At 38.6% G+C, this 21659-nt stretch overlaps 1 protein-coding gene across 4 annotated transcripts in view; it reads right to left on the reverse strand.

The window, feature by feature from the left end:
• The window catches only part of SORCS2 (sortilin related VPS10 domain containing receptor 2), a 579339-nt gene that overhangs the window by 95583 nt on the left and 462097 nt on the right, over positions 1-21659 (reverse strand). For all 4 annotated transcript variants that reach the window (XM_055725044.1, XM_055725032.1, XM_055725036.1 and 1 more), the window contains exons 6-8: positions 11527-11591; positions 9256-9374; positions 5056-5145 (exon numbers count right to left, since the gene is read on the reverse strand). In XM_055725044.1, the coding sequence (XP_055581019.1) occupies positions 5056-5145; positions 9256-9374; positions 11527-11591 (274 nt within the window). The remainder of the gene's footprint in view (positions 1-5055; positions 5146-9255; positions 9375-11526; positions 11592-21659) is intronic.

Here is a 21659-nt window from a genome sequence, read left to right on the forward strand (position 1 = left end):
CCAACCCTGGCAGCTAAAACCCTGCTTGAGGCTGAAAACAGCCCAAGGGAGATTGCTGGATCTCCCTGGGTCTCCCTGGAACACTCCTGCATGCCTAACCAGCCAAGTCAACACCAACGCTGCTTCTCTTGGCATGATTTTGATATTCCCTTCCTACACGTTATTAACTTCTGATCTAGTTTTAGCAGTGGAGAACCAGCAACCCTGGAAAAATGGAATACAGTAAAAACCCCAATTTGTCTTAAAAACAGAAGCTCCAGATTTCCTCTTCTAATTTGGGGAGCATACAGCAGCCTTTAATATGGTCTCACCTACCTTTGGTACCACCCTGCCTAGCAGCAGCTGGCACTTGACTTCTGTCAAATGAAGGAGACAGCTGTGCGATTCAATGTAGTCAACGTCAAACATGCTACTGAAAAAAATGTAAATCTCTCAACAGCATGGAGAAAAAGCTAAAAAAAAATAATCTGAATTCTGTTCATTAGGTGGCCCCCAGCGGCTCTGCTCTCTGTACATAAACAGAGCTATGATGTGTTACAAAAAGGTGATCTAAGTGGCACTGCGGAGCTGGAGCCTAGAAACTCAGTGCATGTAAAGTTGGGCTGGAAGCTGCTTTTAGCAGCCTTTGATTTAGAAGTAAGGAGGCCTTGAGATATGTCCAAGGACATTTATCCTTTTCTACGTTTCTCTTTGAGGGTACGTTTGGACAAATACAAACAAAATACAAATACAGACAATATAAAACAATTGCCTTTTTTTTTTTGTTTTTTCAGATTTTCAGCCACTTCATATTGCAAGGAAAATAAGATATCAATAACATTTTCTAATTACTCATCTGAAAATGTTAATTCCATCTCCATATGTAAAATCACTGTGAAATGCATCTGTGCAGCAAAAGAATAATATCTGAAGATCCCAGCACTGTTCCCTCAGGCTAGAGCCAGTGTTCCAGCACAGCTCTCCTGATGTTGTTAGATACATCCTTGACCAGCCTGTAGTATCTTCTGACAGTTTTCCTTCCCTGTACACAATCACTGTGTACAGTACACTGCTCAAAAACTCTAGCCAGTAACATGAAACATTTTACAGAGACCACTTGGAAAGAGAGTTTTTGGAGCCTCATTCAGTTCTTTTGAGAAAAATTAAATATAGTCTATTTCAGACCAGCTTCATCTCCTGGTTGGGCAGAATCTAATACTTCAAACCTCCTAAACCTCAGTTCTTTGAAAAGCTATTGTTTTTAATCAATCTTAAAAAAAAATAATAAGGATTGAAAATTCTTTTGTTCTATTTATCTCTTACTGCCATAAAAGTAGCAACTCCACAGTCACATGTTCTAGATGTACTCTGAATTTGCCAGTGCCTTTGCTGATACACTGCTGCTTGCAAAAATTTCATCAGTGCTCTGCTCATATGAATCTTTTCCCCTCATTTAAATGGGATTGGAAGATACATTTCTACTGCACTTGGATGATTCTCAGTGAAAGATGGTGTGATGAAAAGTTTTAGAGCTGTGTTATTTACTTGAGTATCTAAAATTTATGCTGTCATGTATAGGTATCAAATCACATTAAAAAAAAAAAAAAAAAAAAGAAAGAAAAATGGTATCTTTTACAGCAAAGGTTAAAATCTCTCACATGCACCACTGTTCTAATGGATGTCTGGCTTCCAGGCCCTCTTAGTGATATTTTCAGCTCTGTGGTGTGCAGATACCAATGAAACTTCTCTTGGAAGTATCATCAAAATGCTAGAGATAGTTTATTTCATCCCACTCATTTGGTACTGCCTGGACTATAAAGGACATAAAAACATCCCTTTCCAAATGACACAGTCACTGTTCATAGCTAGCTATTGACTTTATCCAAAATGAAACCATTAACTTCTAATTTATTTATTCAGTCAAGCCTCAAGTTAATCTGCTTAGCAAGGGGGGGAGGGGGGGGGGGGAAAGACAAATAAACAAAAAACATATTTTCCAAGACAAAGAATTCAGCATGCAGCCCTATTTCAAACAATCCAGACTACATATGACAGAAATACTAGGCTATTATGACTGACACTTTTTGAATATGTCAGAAATGCACTCAGTAAGGGCATGGGCCCAGTAAACTAAGCACCCTTTGCAGAATAATGCATTTTAAGGCTAAAAGAGGTGATTAGATCCTTTAGTTTGCTCTCTGCTCTTTCCAGCCCGAGAATTTCCAACAATTACTTCTGCATATTTTATACACTGCAGGAGAAAATAACTTCTATATGGTTAAAGCAAATGTCCCAGAAAGGTGCTTATGATTTGAGAACTTCAGAACCCAGAATACCTGTCACTTTGCCTGGCACTTTTAAAAATACATAATCACCAACACTATTAAGTTGAGCTCAGCTTCTAATTTGGATTCAGCTCCCACCTGTAGTGGGTCCTTCCCTACTGAAGTGCTTTTAAGACTCAGTATTTTCTCCCCCTTGTGAGGAGGCTTCTTCAGTCTTCTTCTACAAACAAGTTGCCTCCTGATCTGCATTTTTAAAAAACAAATTACACTTTTTTTCAGGGTTATTTTTCACAGAGATTGCTACACTGGTCTTGTTTATAGTGTGGTCCCACAAAACAACAGAGGTCATAGTAGGCTGCAGAAGAGTAGGAAAAATAAATGACTGAGGAGGACTTCTTAAACTGATTTTTCTGCTAAGGAAAGCTCCACAGGACAGAGATCTAGGTCACACACTGTGTGCTTTTGTCTCCAGCCCTCCCATAACATTTGCTACTCTTCTTGCAAGCTCACCTTTTACAAATGGAGATGCCTACAAGACAATAGTCTCACATAGTTCTTGAGTTCTGACAGCCTCCCCCCATTTATTCAGATCTGTCAGATAGCTAGCTACATCTGAACCCAAATAGCATGTCCTTTATTAGTATAGTGTACTGCAATATGGATATTTAAATCAGAGTCATGTATCATTAAGGAGATACAGTACACATTGAACTTGTTAAAAAATAATCCACTTTCCTGAATGCTTGAAGTAAGTAAGTATACACACATGAACTACCATCTACAATTGAAACACTGTACAACTATTAAAAAAATTGACTTATTGTGTCCATCTTCTATGTGATGACAGTATCAGGAAGGAAAAAGTGCTGCCATGGCCAAATGCACCAGAGCACTGGGCATGACAAGGAAACTGCAATGGAAAGGTACAGATTCCTCCTGCACAGGCCATCCAGAAGCAGAAGGAAGAAATGCTCTGGTCTCTCTCACAAGATTTCTGCCCTTCTGTTTCCCAACAGACAACCTTTTCCCACACAAGTTAGCATAGTCAACATTTGCCCTAATGCTCTGGCACTTCAGGAAATTTGCCACAGGCAAAACATTCCCAACTTGGAGAATGTTACCTGATTTAATCTATTGCCAGGTAACACACACTTCAAATTACTGATTCAGGTACTGAGGAGGAAAAAACCAAAACAAACCACATTAACAAACACTTGGGGAAACATCCTTCCTCCCCCTTCTTTAGGCTCAGCTTAATCAAACACCTCTTCTCCCTCCTTCCTGCTCTCAACTCCCTTTTCACTTTGCATTAACTCAGTTCCTCCGAACTCCTTCAGTGAGGCAATGGGCTGTGCAGGAGGTTGGGGTCATCTGCAGAAGGGTTTCTTTCAGCCAGTCCTTGCTTACTCTTTGCTTTCCTCCCTTGTCTTCTTCTATCCTGGTGTGGGTCATCCAAGGGCTGCAGTCCCCTGGGGTGTCCATATTTGGCATGTTTTAACATTTAAAACTGGATATTCTCCTGCTGTTTTCCTAATTACAAATTCCCCCAAGGAAGCATAAAGGTTACTATGAAGGCCTTAAAAACACTGAAATAATTATGTGGAAGGGCTGATATATTTAACTGTTCTTAGCTATAAACTCCTTGTCGAAATAGATAGATAGATAAATAAATATATAGCTATTTCTATAGTGCTACTAGGAGTATATCCAATTTTCAGAGTCTTGTTCAACTAATATCTGAGGGTTTGATTTGAGGATTTTGTTCATAAGTTCTACATTTAATACCAGAAGACTTCAGACCACCACTTAGACTACAATAGAAAAATAAAAATCAATGATGAAAAAAATTATATTAAACACATTCTTTGCTTTATAACAGTAACAAGAGAAGGAAATGCCTTGTATTCCCTGTCCTTCATCAGATGAGTGATGAATTAAACCTGTGCAATTCAAGACATGCAAAGATAACATGCCTTAGTTTTCTCCTAAGTAGGTGGCAATCACATGAAAAGGCAGAAACCTCTGGGGGTCTTCAGACCGACCTCATGCTGGGAGCAGGGTGAGCTGTCAGGACAGACCAAGTTACTGAGGGTTTTATCCAGATGGGTCTTTAAAACTTCCACGCCATTTTTCTTCAGGATTGCAGAAACCTTCTAACTATAAATAAAGTGTTTCCTAACTTTCTGTGCAGCAAAAAAATTCAATTGCATCAGTTAGCCCATATGTAAATACGTGTCGGTGTTTTATTGCTAATTTACTATGCAAATATAGAAACCCCGTCACTATAAAAATATGCCAGACTGAAGGAACATCTCAACAAACCTTGCAATGTTGTTAAGCAATTAAAGTCCATATTGGCATTCTTTACTGAAATACAGCTCCATCAACCAGTAAAATACTCTCATATTACTATTCATGCTTATACTAGAAAGCACCATGTGGAATTAAACTGCAATTGATTCTTGAAAGAACACTTGCTTGATATCATTACATTGTCATTGGGTGTGTAGCACTGCTTCATGGAAGCAAAGCTCAAAAACTGTTGTGGTAACTGGTGACAAATAAACTATCGTATGCTGTTGCTCTCTGTGGTTTATGAGCTACTACATTGCAAGAATAAAAATAAAAACAGTAGGGTAAGAATATACCACAAATGGGATTCAGAAATCCTTACAGGGAGAAATTGTGATGTCAGAATAATGAGGTTTAAAAAAAGAGAAGAACACAACTAGTTTAGGTAGAAAGAGAAGAAGACAAACTTCTAAATAGAATGAAAAATATGTATACTTACTTTTGGTAATGCATATTTTGGCAACTTCATCTGTACAAAGCCATTTCGACGGTAAGACACGTAATACTTGGTCCGATTTGCTGATGTTGTCTATACAAAGTGAAAAGAGAATGCTGTGATAATTTATGTCAAATCTAAAGAGTCTGAGATGGAAGAAATATTTTTTTTCTTTTTAACCTGCCATGGAAATACATAGCTATTACTGGTTTTGCATGTGAACAATTTGCACAGTGTGCTCCTAAATAGAGTAATTCAAAAGTTGTGAAAAAATAGACTCCAGAGAGACTCAAATTCTTTTGTTCTCCTCCTCTTTGGAAGAAAAAAGTGACTTACTTCCCTCTTTTATCATTTCAGCTGTCTGGGGTAACACCTGAGAGTCAGCATCTCACTGTCCCCAGTCTTTACTGATACCTGTGTACTCACTGGCCTCCCACATCTTTGCCCTTTTGTATAAGTCCAGGCAGCAGCACCCTCCAGGTGTGAGGCAGAGAGGAGGTACACTGGTTATGAACACGAGGCACCTCAAGGGCAAGTGCTACTTCAACAGCACAATTCAAAGCAGAGCAAAAAATGTTGAATAAGTTCACGTTAATGTTATGTAAAGCATTCACTATATTTGACTAATATTTTCTGTACAAGAGAAAACATTTCCCAGTGCAAGATGCTGACATGCCACATGGAAGATAATGATGCAACGCTGAATCCATTGGTCAGTCATTTCGAAAGTCAGTGCTATGTCCTAAAGACACGATTATATGCTTAAATAGAGAGGTAAAACACATAATACAACTTCTTGCATGTGTGGAACTGAAGGCAGATTAGGTTTTATGTAAAATACTTGGGGACTTACAAAGATTGTCACTAAAGAAAGCCCACAGAAGCATGCATTGAAAGGAAGACTGCTGTATGACTATTATCCATTAGCTCTTTCTCCTCTTTCTAATAGCAGATACACTGACCATTTTTAGACTTTTACCTTATTCACCAAAAAACCTCAATGCAAATTTTCCAAAGTAACAAAAAGAAGACTCTAAATAAATAAATTGATGAAAATACTCAACTAAGAGGTTTCTTAGGTTTTTCTAGTCAGCAATGTAACGTCAAAATCTGTGCTGTTATATAAATTGGGAAATTTCCAACTAAGCCTCTTGTGCACCATCAGAAGAGATTAGCAAAGGTTTTAGCCTTTGGTAAATAGTATTTCACATTCCCCGTGCGCCTCCCCTCACTCCCACCCCACCCACCCCTCCCGGAGATCAGCTAAGCAATGACTATTCAGTCATTTCAGTCATTTTCACCAAGGTTATACAGGGTGGCTGCTTTGCAGGAATGGACTGGTCAAAAAAGAATGGAAGAAGTGAAATGAAATATCCAAAATTTTTCTTTGGTTGTCCGTAACAAATCAGGCTGCAGAACTGAAGCACAAACAGACCCATCTTCTTTCTTTAACTTAGGAAATCCATTTAAAATCCTACCCCAATTTCACCGCTTTTCTCCTCAACCTCTGTGTTTAAAAAGGGAACCTGATTTGGAAGACAGCCTATCCTGAAGCATGCAGACTTGACTTGCCCAGCTAAAAATAGAGTTGATGCATGACAGCAGGTCCACCTGCCTGAATATTTCAAAGATATCAAAGTATTTCAATTTCCTTTTTTCTCTCTCTCTTTTTTTTTTTTGGTGGTAGAAAGAATGTGATGCCTTTTAGGAACGTGATTTGTTAAATGATGGATTAAACCAAAAACCTCAGTGTTTGATTAATTAGTATCAAATAGCAGTCTTATCTATCTTTTTGTTCACTACACATTTTTTTATGTCACTCATTTTAAATGTCTGAAGATGATGTAAAGGCAGTAGAGAATCGGCGTTGAAGCAGCTACTTGTGCCAAGCCTCACTGACATTAAAGCCTGGTCTATGCTTAAAAACAGTTATGAAACTTTAATCCTCCTACTAACATCACCGCTGAAACTCTCTGACTGTAAGTGCAAGCTGGAAAAGAAGCGAGTATTAGAAATTTCCTGATCTTCATGGGTATAGACATAGTGAAAATGGGGTCGAGATCTTCTAACACGGTAAAGTCTGAGATCTGGGCCAGGATTAGCAGTGCAGACCTTCAATGCTCTGATTCACAGCTGTACAGCTCAGGAGATGTGAGCTATGCCAGGGGCAACAGTTTCAAACTCTATTTTTGCACAGATTATTTTGTCCTGTCTTCTTTCTAAACAGATATTGATGTGATAGTAAGAAGAGTCCCTGGTCTGGTTCTAACTTATATAGCAATATTTTAGTCTAGTGCTGAAAGAATTTCCACATGATTTCAAAAGTATGCTGTTTCTCAAACGTGCAGCTGCTGTGTGGTTTCACTGGCACAGGTAAGTAGTGTCCTGCAGGGGTGGCTGCGCTTCAGATGTGACTACAGGATCCCAGAGTTATCTTCTATCTTCCAGCCATATAGATATGGCTAACTGTAAACCAATTTAACAATAAGAGAGATTTATATTCCATACTGTGATTTACTGCAGGTAAGTCTGAAAGGAAAAGACAAGAAATATTTCCCCTTTATGTGGAATATGTGCACGTATCATCTACTGGCATTGGCAAATTTCAAATCTACAGAGACTATGTTACCAATGGCATCATTTTGCTAGCAGCAACATTATTACGTTATGTGTACAGTGCCAGGTTGCACTTCCATTTCATGTCTGCCTGTGCCTGGCACGAGATAGAATAACAACTGCTCGAGATGCAATTATACAAGATGTCCGGCAAAACAAAATGCTTGAAAAGGAAGCAGCCACTGCATTGCTGAGCACAGCAGTCTGGAAGTTCACATGACGAGAAGCACTTCTCACCGGCTACACACCGTGAAATAGATTTTAGAGTGTGCCTGGGGGGAGCCACAGATAATAATACCTTTGAGCAAAACGAGTGCCATGAGTGTTAGACCTGAGGTGAAAAATGCCCACTTTATTTCAAAAAATCTTTCCCAAACCCATTTTGCTGTTTCTTTGCGGTGCTAAATGTTGCAAGCCATGTGGGCCGTTGAAACCACTGTGCCAAAGAAGAGGAGGACAGACTTTCTGTGTTTCTATTAGTTTACAGATCCTTTTGGAGGAAACAGCTACAAGGGGGGAAAGATGCAAAGAAGTCAATCTGATGTACACCTAGCCAGTGTTGGGAAGACCTATCCCTTGCCACATTGTTGCTTTCCTGCAAAAATCAATAAACAGAGAAGGCTTGCCACAAGGAAATCATATCAAAGTAAGGGGAAAATGATAGCCAACCACTGAGGAAAGTACAAGGAAATTTGCTAGTAAATTCTTAAGAAACAGGGAGGACATAACTGTTCTTTGAGAAGCTTGTAGCTCCGACAGATTCAAACCACAACCTGTTACAAGCACATAAAAAAAAAATTCAAATGTGTTTGAGCCGTACAGGTGCCATAAGGTTGACAGAGTTCCAGTCCAGGTTTCTGCACGCAGGTCGTGTAGTTTGGGAATGAAATAACCCCAATGTAATTTGGACCATCACAAGTTGCGGACATGGTGTTTAGGGACATCATTTAGTAGTGTACTTGGCAGTGTTACTCTTATGGTTGGACTTGATCTTAAGGGTCTTTTCCAACCTAAATGATTCTGTGATTCTATTCTAAGTTGCTCAAAGCTCCCCAGCTATGGCCATTTCATTCTTTTGCTTCCTAAGCACAGCCATGTAAGTTCTTTCCTAGTAAAACCTCTTCAGAGGAGAATACATATGAAGAAGCTGAGACACTATTCTGTCAGTGGCTTTCCTTAGGTGCTCTTCTCAGGGAAGCTTTTTGTGATATGGAGGTAATGGAAAGGACCCAGAAGAGGTTGTAAGCATTAGAACAAAAGGGCTGCATTTTGCCTAACACACAAGAGTATTTTTTAAAAGTAACTTTGAACCACACAATCCACTTGAAAATTTTCATATACTTAAAGCTAGGTCAGCGATAAATTAAAATTGACTGTATAAATAGGCAACTGGTTGCACAAATTAAAGATGCTTTTTTTTTTTTTTTTTTTTTTTTTAAACAGATAAAGGAATGCTTTGTTCCATATAAAATTTCATAAATCATCATTAATACTCTGGAACAGGTTTCTGCATGCTTTTAAATAACAGTGTTTAAAATTTTATTTTGTAATTTGAAAATGGGCTGTCTCTCCAGAGAGTGGCAGTACCTGAAGAAATATGTAGTCATCCTGCACAGTCAGGGAATCCCGATCAGTGCCACCAGCAAACTGGACTGTCATTGTCTTATCAGAGCAATTTTGAATCTGGCAAGTGATGTAGCGATAACCTGAGGGAAGAGAAACAGAAACATATGACAGGACTATCAAGGGAAAAAGAAGCAAGCAGTATAAAATGTTATTCATGCAGGAAAAGCGCTGCCTTTGCCAGGTGAGTTAGTTGTAAAATTATTATATTAAACCTTCATACAAGAGTTTTTCAATCTCCAGTGTACTGAGAATATATTAACTGCTTACAGTTCAGATCATTCCCGGGAGGCAGCCTGTTATTATCCAAATTTTGCTGGTCCAGAAAGATTAGGGGTTAGATGAATGAGGCATTCATGGGTGGGGATAATAGAAGGAGCGTCTTTTCTCACTTAACCTATGCACTGAGCCAAATTATTCATTTGGAGAAATGGCAGCCTGACACAACATAAGTGAAATCAATAGATCAACCCCCGTATAAAATTGTGATGAGTGAGAGGAGAATCAGACTCCATTCAATAGACAGTATGCAGAATTTTAAAGGCTCTGTAGGTTAGTTAAAACACACTATTAACACACTATTGGAACTGCTCTGTTGGGGGAGGACTTCTATATTCAGAGTTAATACCTTGCTGAAAGAGCCTGGACTGATTTATATCAGTGGAAGCTATGGCCTCTCTCTTCCTCTCCAGTTAGCAAGGGGCAAGGAACATCCTCTCTGCCTGCGCTGTTAGAACAGCATCATTGCATCTTTGATGATATCTGATCTTATCAGAGAGCAGAGCCAATAATTATATCATACATAAGCTGTGGCCCAAAGACCTTCTCCTAGATTCAAGCCCTTGTACAGTTCACCCTTCATCACAAGCTTCTGAACACAAAGTACTTGATTGACTTTCTCACATGCAGTGAGAAAAAATGTCATGTATACAACCCTGTGTCCAGATTACTAATTTTCCCCATACTTCAGATATAGCATAAAAGGAAAATAATGCACTCTTATGTCTTTCCTTGCTTTTGCAGTATGATAGGAAATGCATTCCACACTTTATGTCTTTTAATTAGAAAAGGCCAAACCAGTGTACTAGATACAAATATTTGTTTTAAAATCTGCACCCGTTTAATAGGCAGCTAGACTCAATCCAGGTTCTCCTGTTTATGTCCAAATCATCACCACAAGGATATTTGGGCAAGTGCAGCAATGGGCCATCAAAATCTTGGAGCTATTCGTAATTCACCTGACAAGCATTATAGTCCTTCATCAGATAAGTAGTACAAAGATGCTGTTTCCAATAAGATCAATAGTGATGCTTGTACTGAACATAAGTGTACAGAGTTGGTTTGTTGAAAACCCAGTCAGGAGATATGTCATCAGAGTTTTTCTGCTGTTTCTGTTAAATAAAATAAAAATAATCTTTCCATCCAGCTCCTGAAGAATCTTCTTACATTATCTCTAAACAATGCAGCTCATGGGGCTTTGTAGGGGTCACCATGTCTCAGAAATCTCACTGCTAAAAGATTTAGAAACTTTGGCATCCAGATTTTAACATAGTAACTTTGATTTTTTTAATAGGGCTGAAATGAAGAAAGGCAACTGGACCAGGGAAAATCAAACTGTGCATTCCTAGCAACTCATTTTTAAGACTGCACAGGAACTTAGATGATCCGATCCAAGGAATTAAAATATTTTTCAAGAGTACAATTGGTAAAAAGAAACTAATACAAGCTTTTGGAATCATGGTGACTCCTTAGAACAGCAAATCCTGACTACTAATCTGCTTTTTCATTTATTTTCCTTTTGAAGTCTCAAAGTACACTGGATACTGTAACATGAGGAAATTCTGGGAGACGGTGGTTTGTGCAGCAGAACTGAGACATGCAACGATTCCCTTTAACAGACACTTATCCTGCCCTAACTCTGGATTGCTGGTTTTATTTGCAGATCAGGAAAAATGTTCAATGTTTAACTGCCAGAATAAATTGCACTATTAATGGATATTTTCAACAGAGCATAGCATATTGACGTCAATTCGTCTTAGAGTGGAAAACAAGTAAATTTTAAATTATACTATATTTTAATATAACAGGACAGCTTTGCTGACTACAGATAACCAAAGAATCTGATTTGCAGTTTCTCTTCTGACCACTTTTAAAAACAACACAAAAAGTACTCTCTAAACAAAGAGAAATTACTATACACTAGGGTATCAATTGATAACATTTCCATTTTCATACCTCCACTGGGGTCCTGGATTTCCATATGAACTAAATCAGGGTCTCCATCAACTCCAGCAACAGCCCTGAGAACATAATATAATCACGTTATGCAGAGCCAGCTACAGAATAGCAATTATGTAGATGGAAGAAAAGAGAGGATTTCATACTAACCAGCTTTAACATTCTTTGCTGGGAAGTTAAAATAAACTCCATTTATAATGTTCTATTAATGTTTAGATGGAAACTATTTTTTCTGTACTTGACATTATGTTTGTTCTTAAATTTCATTAGAATCTCTTTTACTAAAATATGCATACAAATAGGATCAATTGGAGAAAAAAACAGAAATAGGTATAAAACTGGAAACAAAATTTCATAATCTATAATTGATACATATTTATACATATATAAACACTAATATGCACACACTCATATGTCCTAGCAAGCGCTAGAGCATCTTTTTACAATTACATTTGACATTCAAGACTAAAAGGCAGATTTAGTGCTAAAAAAGACTTGCATTCCATTCTTATTAGAAATATCTTAAACTTGACACACAACTTCCAAAACAAATTCATATATGTTTGGTTAGCATATTCAAGAGAAGAGTAGATTCCACTTTGACAACAGAAGAAAGTGAAGAATACTTTTGAGAAGAATATTCTGAGCAGGAAATTCAGTCAGAATTGATCAAAGTGAGTTTTAACTTTGAAAAGGTGTAATGGGAATAGAGGCTGATTTTCTCTTAATATCTCTCAAGTCAAACATGCTCAGCCAAAAGGTGAGTTTTCTGCCCTCAGGGCTTCCACCCCAACCTGGGAACAGCAGCCCTAGCTGCACTTTTTTTCTGGCCCTTCCGTTGTCATTAGTAAGGCAGATTCTGCAGAGAAAGTTCTGAGCTGATGTGCTGTCACTAAGCGAAGCAGAATCCAGCCCCGCTCCCCTAGCTATATTGCTCTTCACAAGGCTCTTCACTGGCATGATAAGAGTCCATCGAGTCAGCAGATGGGAGTTGAAGACACACAAAGGAGATACGTTGAGTGATGAAGTGCAGCTGGATGCAGATATTAAAAAAGCCCATTAAAATACTTAAAAGAAAATGATCATTTTCATACAATTATTAATAATAAAATGCAATAAAGCTATACTTTGGATTGAAATTACATCATTGTGTAATGATTTTAATAGCATTGATTTATGAGGAGCGGTTAAAACTCAGACTCAGTAATTGGTTGCTCCTTGGGAATGCAAGCCAGGGGGAAGAGACTGGATGATTTCCACTGCTGCATAACAACCAGAAATAATCACATATGCTGTTTTTCCCTAACAAGATAAATGATCAGCCCGAAGAAGTAAGGAGAGGGGGAGGGATGAGCCCCCACCAAGTCATAAGATGCAAAGGAAACTTCTAGTGGGATTTTTTTAGTAAACGCATGGAATAATCTTGTGTTTACTAAGAAACTGGTCTCTGAAACACAAATGATTCTAGCATTTTGGAGGCAAAACAGTAAGTCAGAGAAGACGTTATATTCACTGAGACCTGATTAAGAGTGTATATGAGCAGAGGGAAGGATCTGCGATCTTTTTTGGTGTGTGCACTCTTTTCCTAGATATTCACAACACCAAATCAAACCTGTTATCAACTCTGCATTCAGTGTTTTGAGGGAAGAAAATGATGTTTACTGAATATTTTATGTTTTGTGCTGTACCTCATACAGCTGATCTACAGACTAACAAAAACTTTAGGGCTGAAATTTTCTGAGATTCAGCCTGATACGCTGATCAGTATCAATAATGGAGAGACAGTTTTGAGGTACTTTCCAAACAACTTCTTGTATCTATAATTTAGCACACATTATTTCATAAGCACCGTTTGAGATATTTGTCAATATTCTACCTTCTCATATTTTCTTTCAACAGGTCAGAAGTGGAAATGATCTCACCTCTACCATGTTCCTCCTAATGGTGGCAGCTGGCACAAGTAGCGTCTAATCTTGTTTCCAGTGTAATCTTTTAGTGCAAGAGGTTGTAACTGATCTGTTTTAATGAACACTGCATGGACACAGAAAATGAAAGTTTCCAACCCAGACTACTTTTCTTCTTTAGACTTTTGAGTAGATGTGAATAAATTACAAGGAAGGTTTGGTGGTTTTTTGGTTGGTTGGTTGGTTTTGGGGTTTTTTTTTGTTTGTTTTTGTTTTAACCTAGCCAGGAAACAGTAGTACCTCTTTTCCCCAGTTCAGACATTTACCCTACCTCTCCTTTTAAAACTACCCTTTATTAACCAGGAGAACAGTCACTTCCAAAAGGTAAGTCTTCTGTTCCTAAACCAGCTGCATCAATTTCCATGGTATCCATTGAATATAAAGAAGGTTTAGGAGGACAGCTCCACGCTGCAGTTTGACCAGCAATTCTTCCTATTGCTCTACCAGATTAAGGCACCCCATTCCGTGTCCCCAGTCTTGCCTCTCCTTCACAGCCTCAGCTGTCCCAATGAAGTTGCCAGATCCCAGTCTTGGGAACTGTAATTTTCAAGGTGACCCTGCAAAGATGTGAGCCTTACGCTTTGGCTTACTCAAGGCTGCCAAAAGAAATGATCATTAAGCTATAACTGTAGATCTTTAACTTCATACAAGTCAGGTATAACAGGTGAGATGCATCCTTTAAGTGCAGAGTTTATGCATTCTGAAAGGCACAAATTAAGTAAGCAGAGTATTTAAAGAATGTTTTGTGTTTTCCATTACTCTAATTGTACCAATAAGCTATAACAGCATTACTCACTGAAGATGTTACGCCCTCAAAGTCTACTTTTGAATGTCTGCTATAGAGCAGTTTCCAAACTCTGAAGTCCCTTGATTCAGCTTTACGAGCACTTAGGGATAGTCCTTCTTTTATTGAAAAAAAGACCCCATCTATTATGGCTGCTAAGAAAATCTTCAGAACAGACTATAACTAATGCAGAGAACCTGAAGGTATATCCCAGGAGAATAAACTATTTACTCATTTTAGTGGACTCCTCTGCCAACAGTACTTTAAAGCGCAATACTGTTATTCCACTTGTGCTTTAATCATGAACCAAAGGAAAAGTGGTATGACACTATGCAGGCTAAACACAGTCTAGGTCCCTCTGCCCATGTGATATAACTTTCTTAACATGCTGGGCAAATAATGTACTTACAGGAACACATACAGTAAATGATCCACTTACAAGGAAGGCTCAGTTATGTTTTTTCATATTGAGGGAGAAATGTAAGACATTTTTTTTTTTGCAATTTCATTTACAAACTTACAACTACCACAACATAAATGCATTGTACCAATGTGAGGATTGTGTCCACACATCCATTCACAAGCACAGTTTACTGTTCCTCAGTCGGCTTTAGCAGAGGACCTCTTCTGTCTTAGAAAGCACGGATGCAATGGACCCTGAAAATCCAACACCTTCTTCCTTTCAGTTGACGCTTCAGCATCATTTTTTTTCCCCCTCCCAAACAGAACAAGCACTTTCTCAGGTACTCTATTTTTCTCAATTTCAGCAGGGATTTTTTTGGTCGTTTGATTAGAATTTCTCGAATTTTCTTCTCACAGTAGTTTGCAATGAAATTGTCCATATTTCAGGAATCTGGGACCATTTCTTTGTTTATTTGCTTTACTTGGGTGAAGGAGGTATCACCACTGAATTTAGGGTTTTCTGGTTTGGGTTGTTTTATAATTTTACATTCAACCATTAAAATTTCCAGTGAAATTCAGACTAATTTTAGATCAGACAAATCTTCTTCTAGGAAAAGAAATCTCTTTTGACCAAGTGTACCACACTGGATAAAAGCAAGTGCAACATGCCAGCACTTCAGATAATGTAACAGAGTGGTTACAACACTTCAGAATTTAAATAGCCCAACTTGATTGTAGGGTGGTGTAAATATAAGTAGCCTCAATATGCTTCTTCCCTTTCCCGTGAACACAAGCTCCCATCATCTCCCTTGTGCTTGTCTGACTCCATGTTGAACCTCTTGGGAGAACTGGTCCTGCAAACCATAATTTTAGAACTTTTTGGATGAATTAGTTTTCTGTTTCATCAGCTCAAGCCAGCAGTTGAGCACCAGTCCTGTGGAAGAAAAGTGGCAAGATAGGCCCTTTTGATGGTGTAGAGGTGAAATTGCCTCAGCCTCGGTGCAGCCTTTGTGTATGTCTAACCTCATTTATATAGTAAAGCTGCATTTAATAAACACAATGAGAATCAGAGGGAAATCAAGGTACCTTAGTTCCATTCAGGCCTGAATCTGGTCTCCTGAGGGACACTAGAGCCCTTTCTTAAGCATATATTTTTTTAGACTTTAGGAAAGTACTCCTGAAAGATTAGCTGTTGTATGAGCTAATTCTTCATGTCTCTGCTTTAGTGCTCCACCAGGTAATTCTACTGACCTTAACAGCATTACATCAGCATGAAAACGGTGCTATGTAGGGGACTAACAAGCCCTCTGCATGTGCCTTGGTCTGTGTATGAATGTGTCCTTCATGATACTGCCATTAGGTATTTTATACTTTTCAATAACCATGTTGAAATTCTAAAAATTTAGAATTCCAATTATGAGACCTTTGGCATTATTTTAATAATATGTTCCCTGTTATTCAGCTAGCTATCTTCATAAACTGCCCCAGTATTTTCCTACTCTAATTGCATGAAGCATTAGAAAAACACCATTACTCACCTGAAATTTGATATTTATGTAATACACAGGAACAAAAATTACCACTGACATACAACACAACACATCTCACAATGTGAATCATAAGCTTAAGTCCCTTATATGATAATTATGGTTCATATTTTACTTCAAGCATGAAACACTTTTTTGCTTCCAGTAGTCCAGGCTCATTTTGTAGGGGAGCAGTTGTTTGCAGATGCTACTCAAGTAGAGTCTGCTATAGATATAGATATTCTCTACCTCCAATGGATCCCTTCATTGTTAAATATTTGATGAAGGTCATTTGGGTGCATATTAATTAAGAGACATCTTCAAACAGAACATCAGAAAACAAAACCAAATCAAAACAAACCTGCTCACCGATGTGCAGGAGCCTCCAATCACAGGTCATCTGAAACTTTATGAGTATCCTCAATCTTCTTATCTCATAATCTCTGAATATGAAGTTTATCCAAAAGGGAACAACTTCCCCGTTTATACTGACTGATTTGGCAACTGGCTTAAGGGTGCTTCCTACCTCAGAAAGCAAGTCGAGTAGCCTAAAATGGTATTAATTCTTAGCAGCCTTGTTACTCAGAGAGACAAAACTATTATTTGATTCATACAAGCTAAAAGCATTTGATTATGACTGATTTGTATTTTAGGCCATGACACCTTCATATCTGTTTTGAAAGAGGCACCTTCAATGATTCAGTCAATGCCCTACGCAGCCAGTGTGTGCTGCTACTTATTTACTCCCTGTGCTTAAATGCTTTTTAACAAAAACATTTTTCCTTCCACATTTACCCAAACAGCAGAGCTGGAGTGGTTTGTCATTGCTGTGGGTTGACCTTGGCTGGCTATCAGGTGCCCAGCAAGCTGCTTTATCACCCCTCCTTCTTAACAGGACATGAGGAGAAAATAGATGAAAAGCTCGTGGGTCAAGATAAGGACAGGGACATTGCTCACCAATTACTGTCACAGGTGAAACAGACTTGAATTTGGGATTAGTTTAATTTATTGCCAAATAATAACAGAGCAGGATAGTGAGAAACAAACAAAACCCACAAAACCCACAAAACCCCCACCCTTTTTCCCAGGCTCAGCTTCACTCCCAAATTCTCAACCTCCTCCACCATCAGCAGAGCAGGGGGACGAGAAGTAGGGGTTGTGGTCATCACTTCATCACACACTGTCTCTGCCACTCCTTCCTCCTAATGTTCTTTCCCTGCTCCACCATGGGACTCGCCCATCGGATACAGTTCTTCATGAACTCATCCAACATGCGTGCCTGCCCCGGCCTGGGGCCCTCCCCGGGCGGCCGGTGGGTCCCTGCTCCCCGCGGGCTCCATGGGCTGAGGGCACAGCCGGCCGCGCCGCGGCCTTCACCGCAGGCTGGGGGGGAACCTCTGCTCCGGCGCCTGGAGCCCCTCCGGCCCTGCCTGCACCCACCGGGTGTCTGCGGGGCTGCTGCTCGCACACCTGCTCACTCCTCTCCCTGGCTGACATTGCTGCTGCACAGCTTTTTTTACCCTTAAATATTTTATCACAGAGGAGCCACCACTGTCACTCACGGGCTCAGCTTTGGCCAGTGGTGGGTGTGTCTTGGAGCCGGCTGGACCTGGCTCTGTCTGACAAAGGTGGCAGCTCCTGGGTTCTTCTCACAGAAGCCCTGAACACTCCTGCTACCAAACCTTGCCACACAAACCCAATACAGCCATATACGTCTGCACACAGATAGAAATAGAAACAAATACCACCCCAAGTGATTAATTCAAACATTGGAATGACTGCCCACACTGACTCATGGCTTCCCACACAAAAGCCTTTCACACAAAATTCAATGTTAAAGGCTCAATGAAATCCTCTTTGCATGTCTCTCTCCTTCAGGGCATAATATCATTGAAATCCCCTTTCACCTGACACTTGAATAGCCAGGAACCTGCTACACTTGACATTAATGGGCATGGATGTGATTAATTACTCATATGGGATTTCATGACGAGTACAGGGCTCTGGTCCCCTGAGAACAACTGCTCTACCCAAACAAACTAATCTTTTTTTTTTTCTTTTTTTTTTCTTTTTTTTTTTTTTCATTTTAACGTTCTCACCACTTATGAAAATGGAAGCCTATAGCTAAAAATAAGAGTAACAGATTCCCATAGCATAGGATCCACATATCCCAGCTCTAGACAGAGTCATAAATGAAAAGTACTGGGCCTAATTTTCTGATATTTACCAATTCATGTCTTATTGTCCTGGGGTATATTTGTGCTGGTTGTAGACAGCTGATTCACAATCTATTCTTTGCTTATGTATTACTAAACTCTATTTTGAGAAATCAAAAGCAACTTAGCTGGTGCATAAGCCTTGGGGACTAAGAAGAATAGCAGCAGAGCTAGAGGAATCCTAAACTGCACTGCCCTTCACTCTTCTCAAGGATTACAACATAATACACCATTCTGTTAAAATGAGCTTGATGTATAAAACTAGTTATTTACCATGTGATGTGTAGGTGCTTAAAGTTTGGCCAGGATAGGTCATATCTTTTTGCATTCCCTCCCACAAATACACCAAGAACTGCAAAAAGTACTTGTAAAGTATGGGTGCTATAATTAACATCCCTTAGACAGAAATCATCACATTGGAACAATACCGCATGGCCTGTTGCAGTTTATATGCAGCAGTAAAACCGGTCACAGTGAACAAAGATTCTTAATTTTAAAGCACAAGAATTAGCTCAAAATTAGAACTTTTCACATTAAAAAAAAAGGGGGAGGAGTGGGCTGGGGTGTGATTTGAATCTTCCTAGGTAGAATTTATACATAAAGAAATGATTTATATTTTTAAATGTTGATAGAAAATAATATTTTTAAAAATTACTGTGACTTAGTATTTCATTGTTTAATCTCAAATCCACATTTCAAGATTCTGCATTAAAAAAAATAAAAAAGCTTTCCAATTAACAATTTCCGAGCATTTATATTCAGTCTTTCCATATTTTCTGAAGTTTTTTTCTATGTTTTGATTTTTTCAATTCAACCTGAATGAGAAAACAATAATAAATACATTTCTAGAATGTATCTGTTTTGCAACTGTCTTCACATCTACCTGCAGCCTTACAGCTCTTTTGTTTTTGGAACAGAATAGAATATTTTCAGTTGGAAGGAACCTACAATGATCATGTAGTCCAACTGCCTGACCACTCCAGGGCTGACCAAAAGTTAAAGTTTGTTGTTAATGGCATTGTCCAAATGCCTCTAACACTGACAGGCTTGGGGCATCGACTACCTCTCTAGGAAGCCAGTTTTACCTCCTAAGATGCTAAGAGAAGAGAAACTGATATGAAGGATTAGTAAACTTTCCTTTCCAAAGAAATAACTGAAACAAATTGGGAAAATGTCTGGGAGGAGGTAAGAAAATGACACACTGTGTCACACATGAGTAGAAAATATTCTGTGTTACCAAAATAGGGATGGCAGTATACACTTTCTACTGATACCAATATTCTTTCCATTAGTTCCACTATAATGAAAAAACAAATTCCATACATTAAATCTGCAATGACACTTAAGGGATGGTCCAGAACACTTGAAAAGCAAATAAAGCCTAGAAAAGATTTTAATATATTGCTTATAAACCTACAGTATAAGATCTGAAAATGAACAGTTTAAAATATTCAGTCCTTACTGACCTTCCCTTAATATAAATACGTAAGACATTCCATTAAATTAATCGCATTTGGATTTTCATTGACGAGAAAAAAATGCTTCTTCAGGAAATGCATGAAGATCTGGCTGCTGCTGGAGGCACAGAAAATAATATTTTTGCAAAGCACAGGAAAATATTATGACTGATAATATTGGTAGTTAACAGACTTAAATAAAAATCTTAGGCTATATTATCAGCTTCAGTGGCAAAGCTTGACTGAAATCAAAGAAGAAACATTTGCTAAAGATCTGCCCTTTGAAATGTTCTTGGCACAATCAGCCAGTATCAGCAAGATACATGCCCTCATTTATAGTGAGGTGTACAATTGGTTTGAATTCATTTCACCCATCTTTAACACATCAGATGTTATATATTGCCAAGAAAACAATACTGGACTTAGCATCCTAGCAGTCAAGGTAACAAACGCCATGTTCTTACATCTGTTGAAAACTACACAAACATATTTTTCTATCTAGTACTCTAGATAACTGGGGTGATGAAGGTCCTAAATTAGTGAAAAGTTTCATATAATGACAAACTCCCACTGGAAAGCCACCACGTCCAACCCTCTCCTCACTGCACGTTCTTCACATATTGCAATGTCCATATGATATTAGAAATGAAATACATTTATATATCTTTATTCCTATGTAAGTTTAAGAGAAGGATCATTTGGTACTGATGAGGCACTAAATGCCTGCTTCCAAATCCTTGCTGTTGCTAGCTGATACAGTTCTTGAGAGAAATCAGAATGATCTATATACAGAAAAGGGGAAAATAAAAACCTAGAAAATATTTCTAATGGTTATAAATGTACAGACAGAATTTATTATTCTTATCTGAGAGGAATGTGACATTCATGAACAATCTTGACTTTGAAGTATACATGGGGGTTATTCCTATTGGAGCTCCAGGACACTTCCCTGATTGTGTCTGAATGATATAATGAAACATAAGGATTCCGAAACACAGCAAAATACAGACTTAATATTAAACGTGCACTTGCTGGCTTTAATTCTTACATACAAAAAAACATTGACAAATTGAGTCAGAGCAAAACTGACACATATCTCAGTGGTATGTTACATTTTTCGTAATCCAAGTGTGCTAAATATACCTAGACTCAGATAAGAAAAACACCATTAAACAAGTCTTCAAGTGAGAGCTTCCACTGTTCTTTCTTGCCTGTTAGTGATGTTGATGGTTTTCAGACCTAACACGTGTTAAAAAAATTTTTGATTAAAGACAGAGCATCACACGCACTCCTGATTTATGCCCTATATAATCTCACTAAGGAAAAATTGCTCATAAGGCAAACATGACATTTCTGACCCACTGCGTTGCTTCTAAAAGATTATACCCTTTCACATGGTAGTTAAGAGACCTGTAAAGTGTATTGCCTATGAAACTCCAGCTGCTGCATAGAAATAATTTCTCGAATAAGGCTATATTTTGCAGGAGCAAGTAAGCAGAAAATGTCAGGCGGCCTCAAGTATTTCAGCAGAAAATCTTGAGACAAACTGGAGTAACTCAGATGGGTGTTACCACAAACTTAACTACAAGCTGTTCTTTTAAAACTATGGACAGTAAGTAGGTTGCAGATTAAAAGAGGCACTTGAAAGTGTGAAAAAGCTCCCTTGATATGACCAGGGATAAAACCAACAGGGCAGCAGGGCAGGTTACATCTTGTGCACCTGGCTCTTGCAAACAGGATTGAACCTAAGCATGTGTCCCTGCCCTGGGTCACAATCTTCC

The sequence above is a fragment of the Falco cherrug genome, chromosome 1 (genome assembly GCF_023634085.1).
Source record: "Falco cherrug isolate bFalChe1 chromosome 1, bFalChe1.pri, whole genome shotgun sequence".
NCBI lineage: Eukaryota > Metazoa > Chordata > Aves > Falconiformes > Falconidae > Falco > Falco cherrug.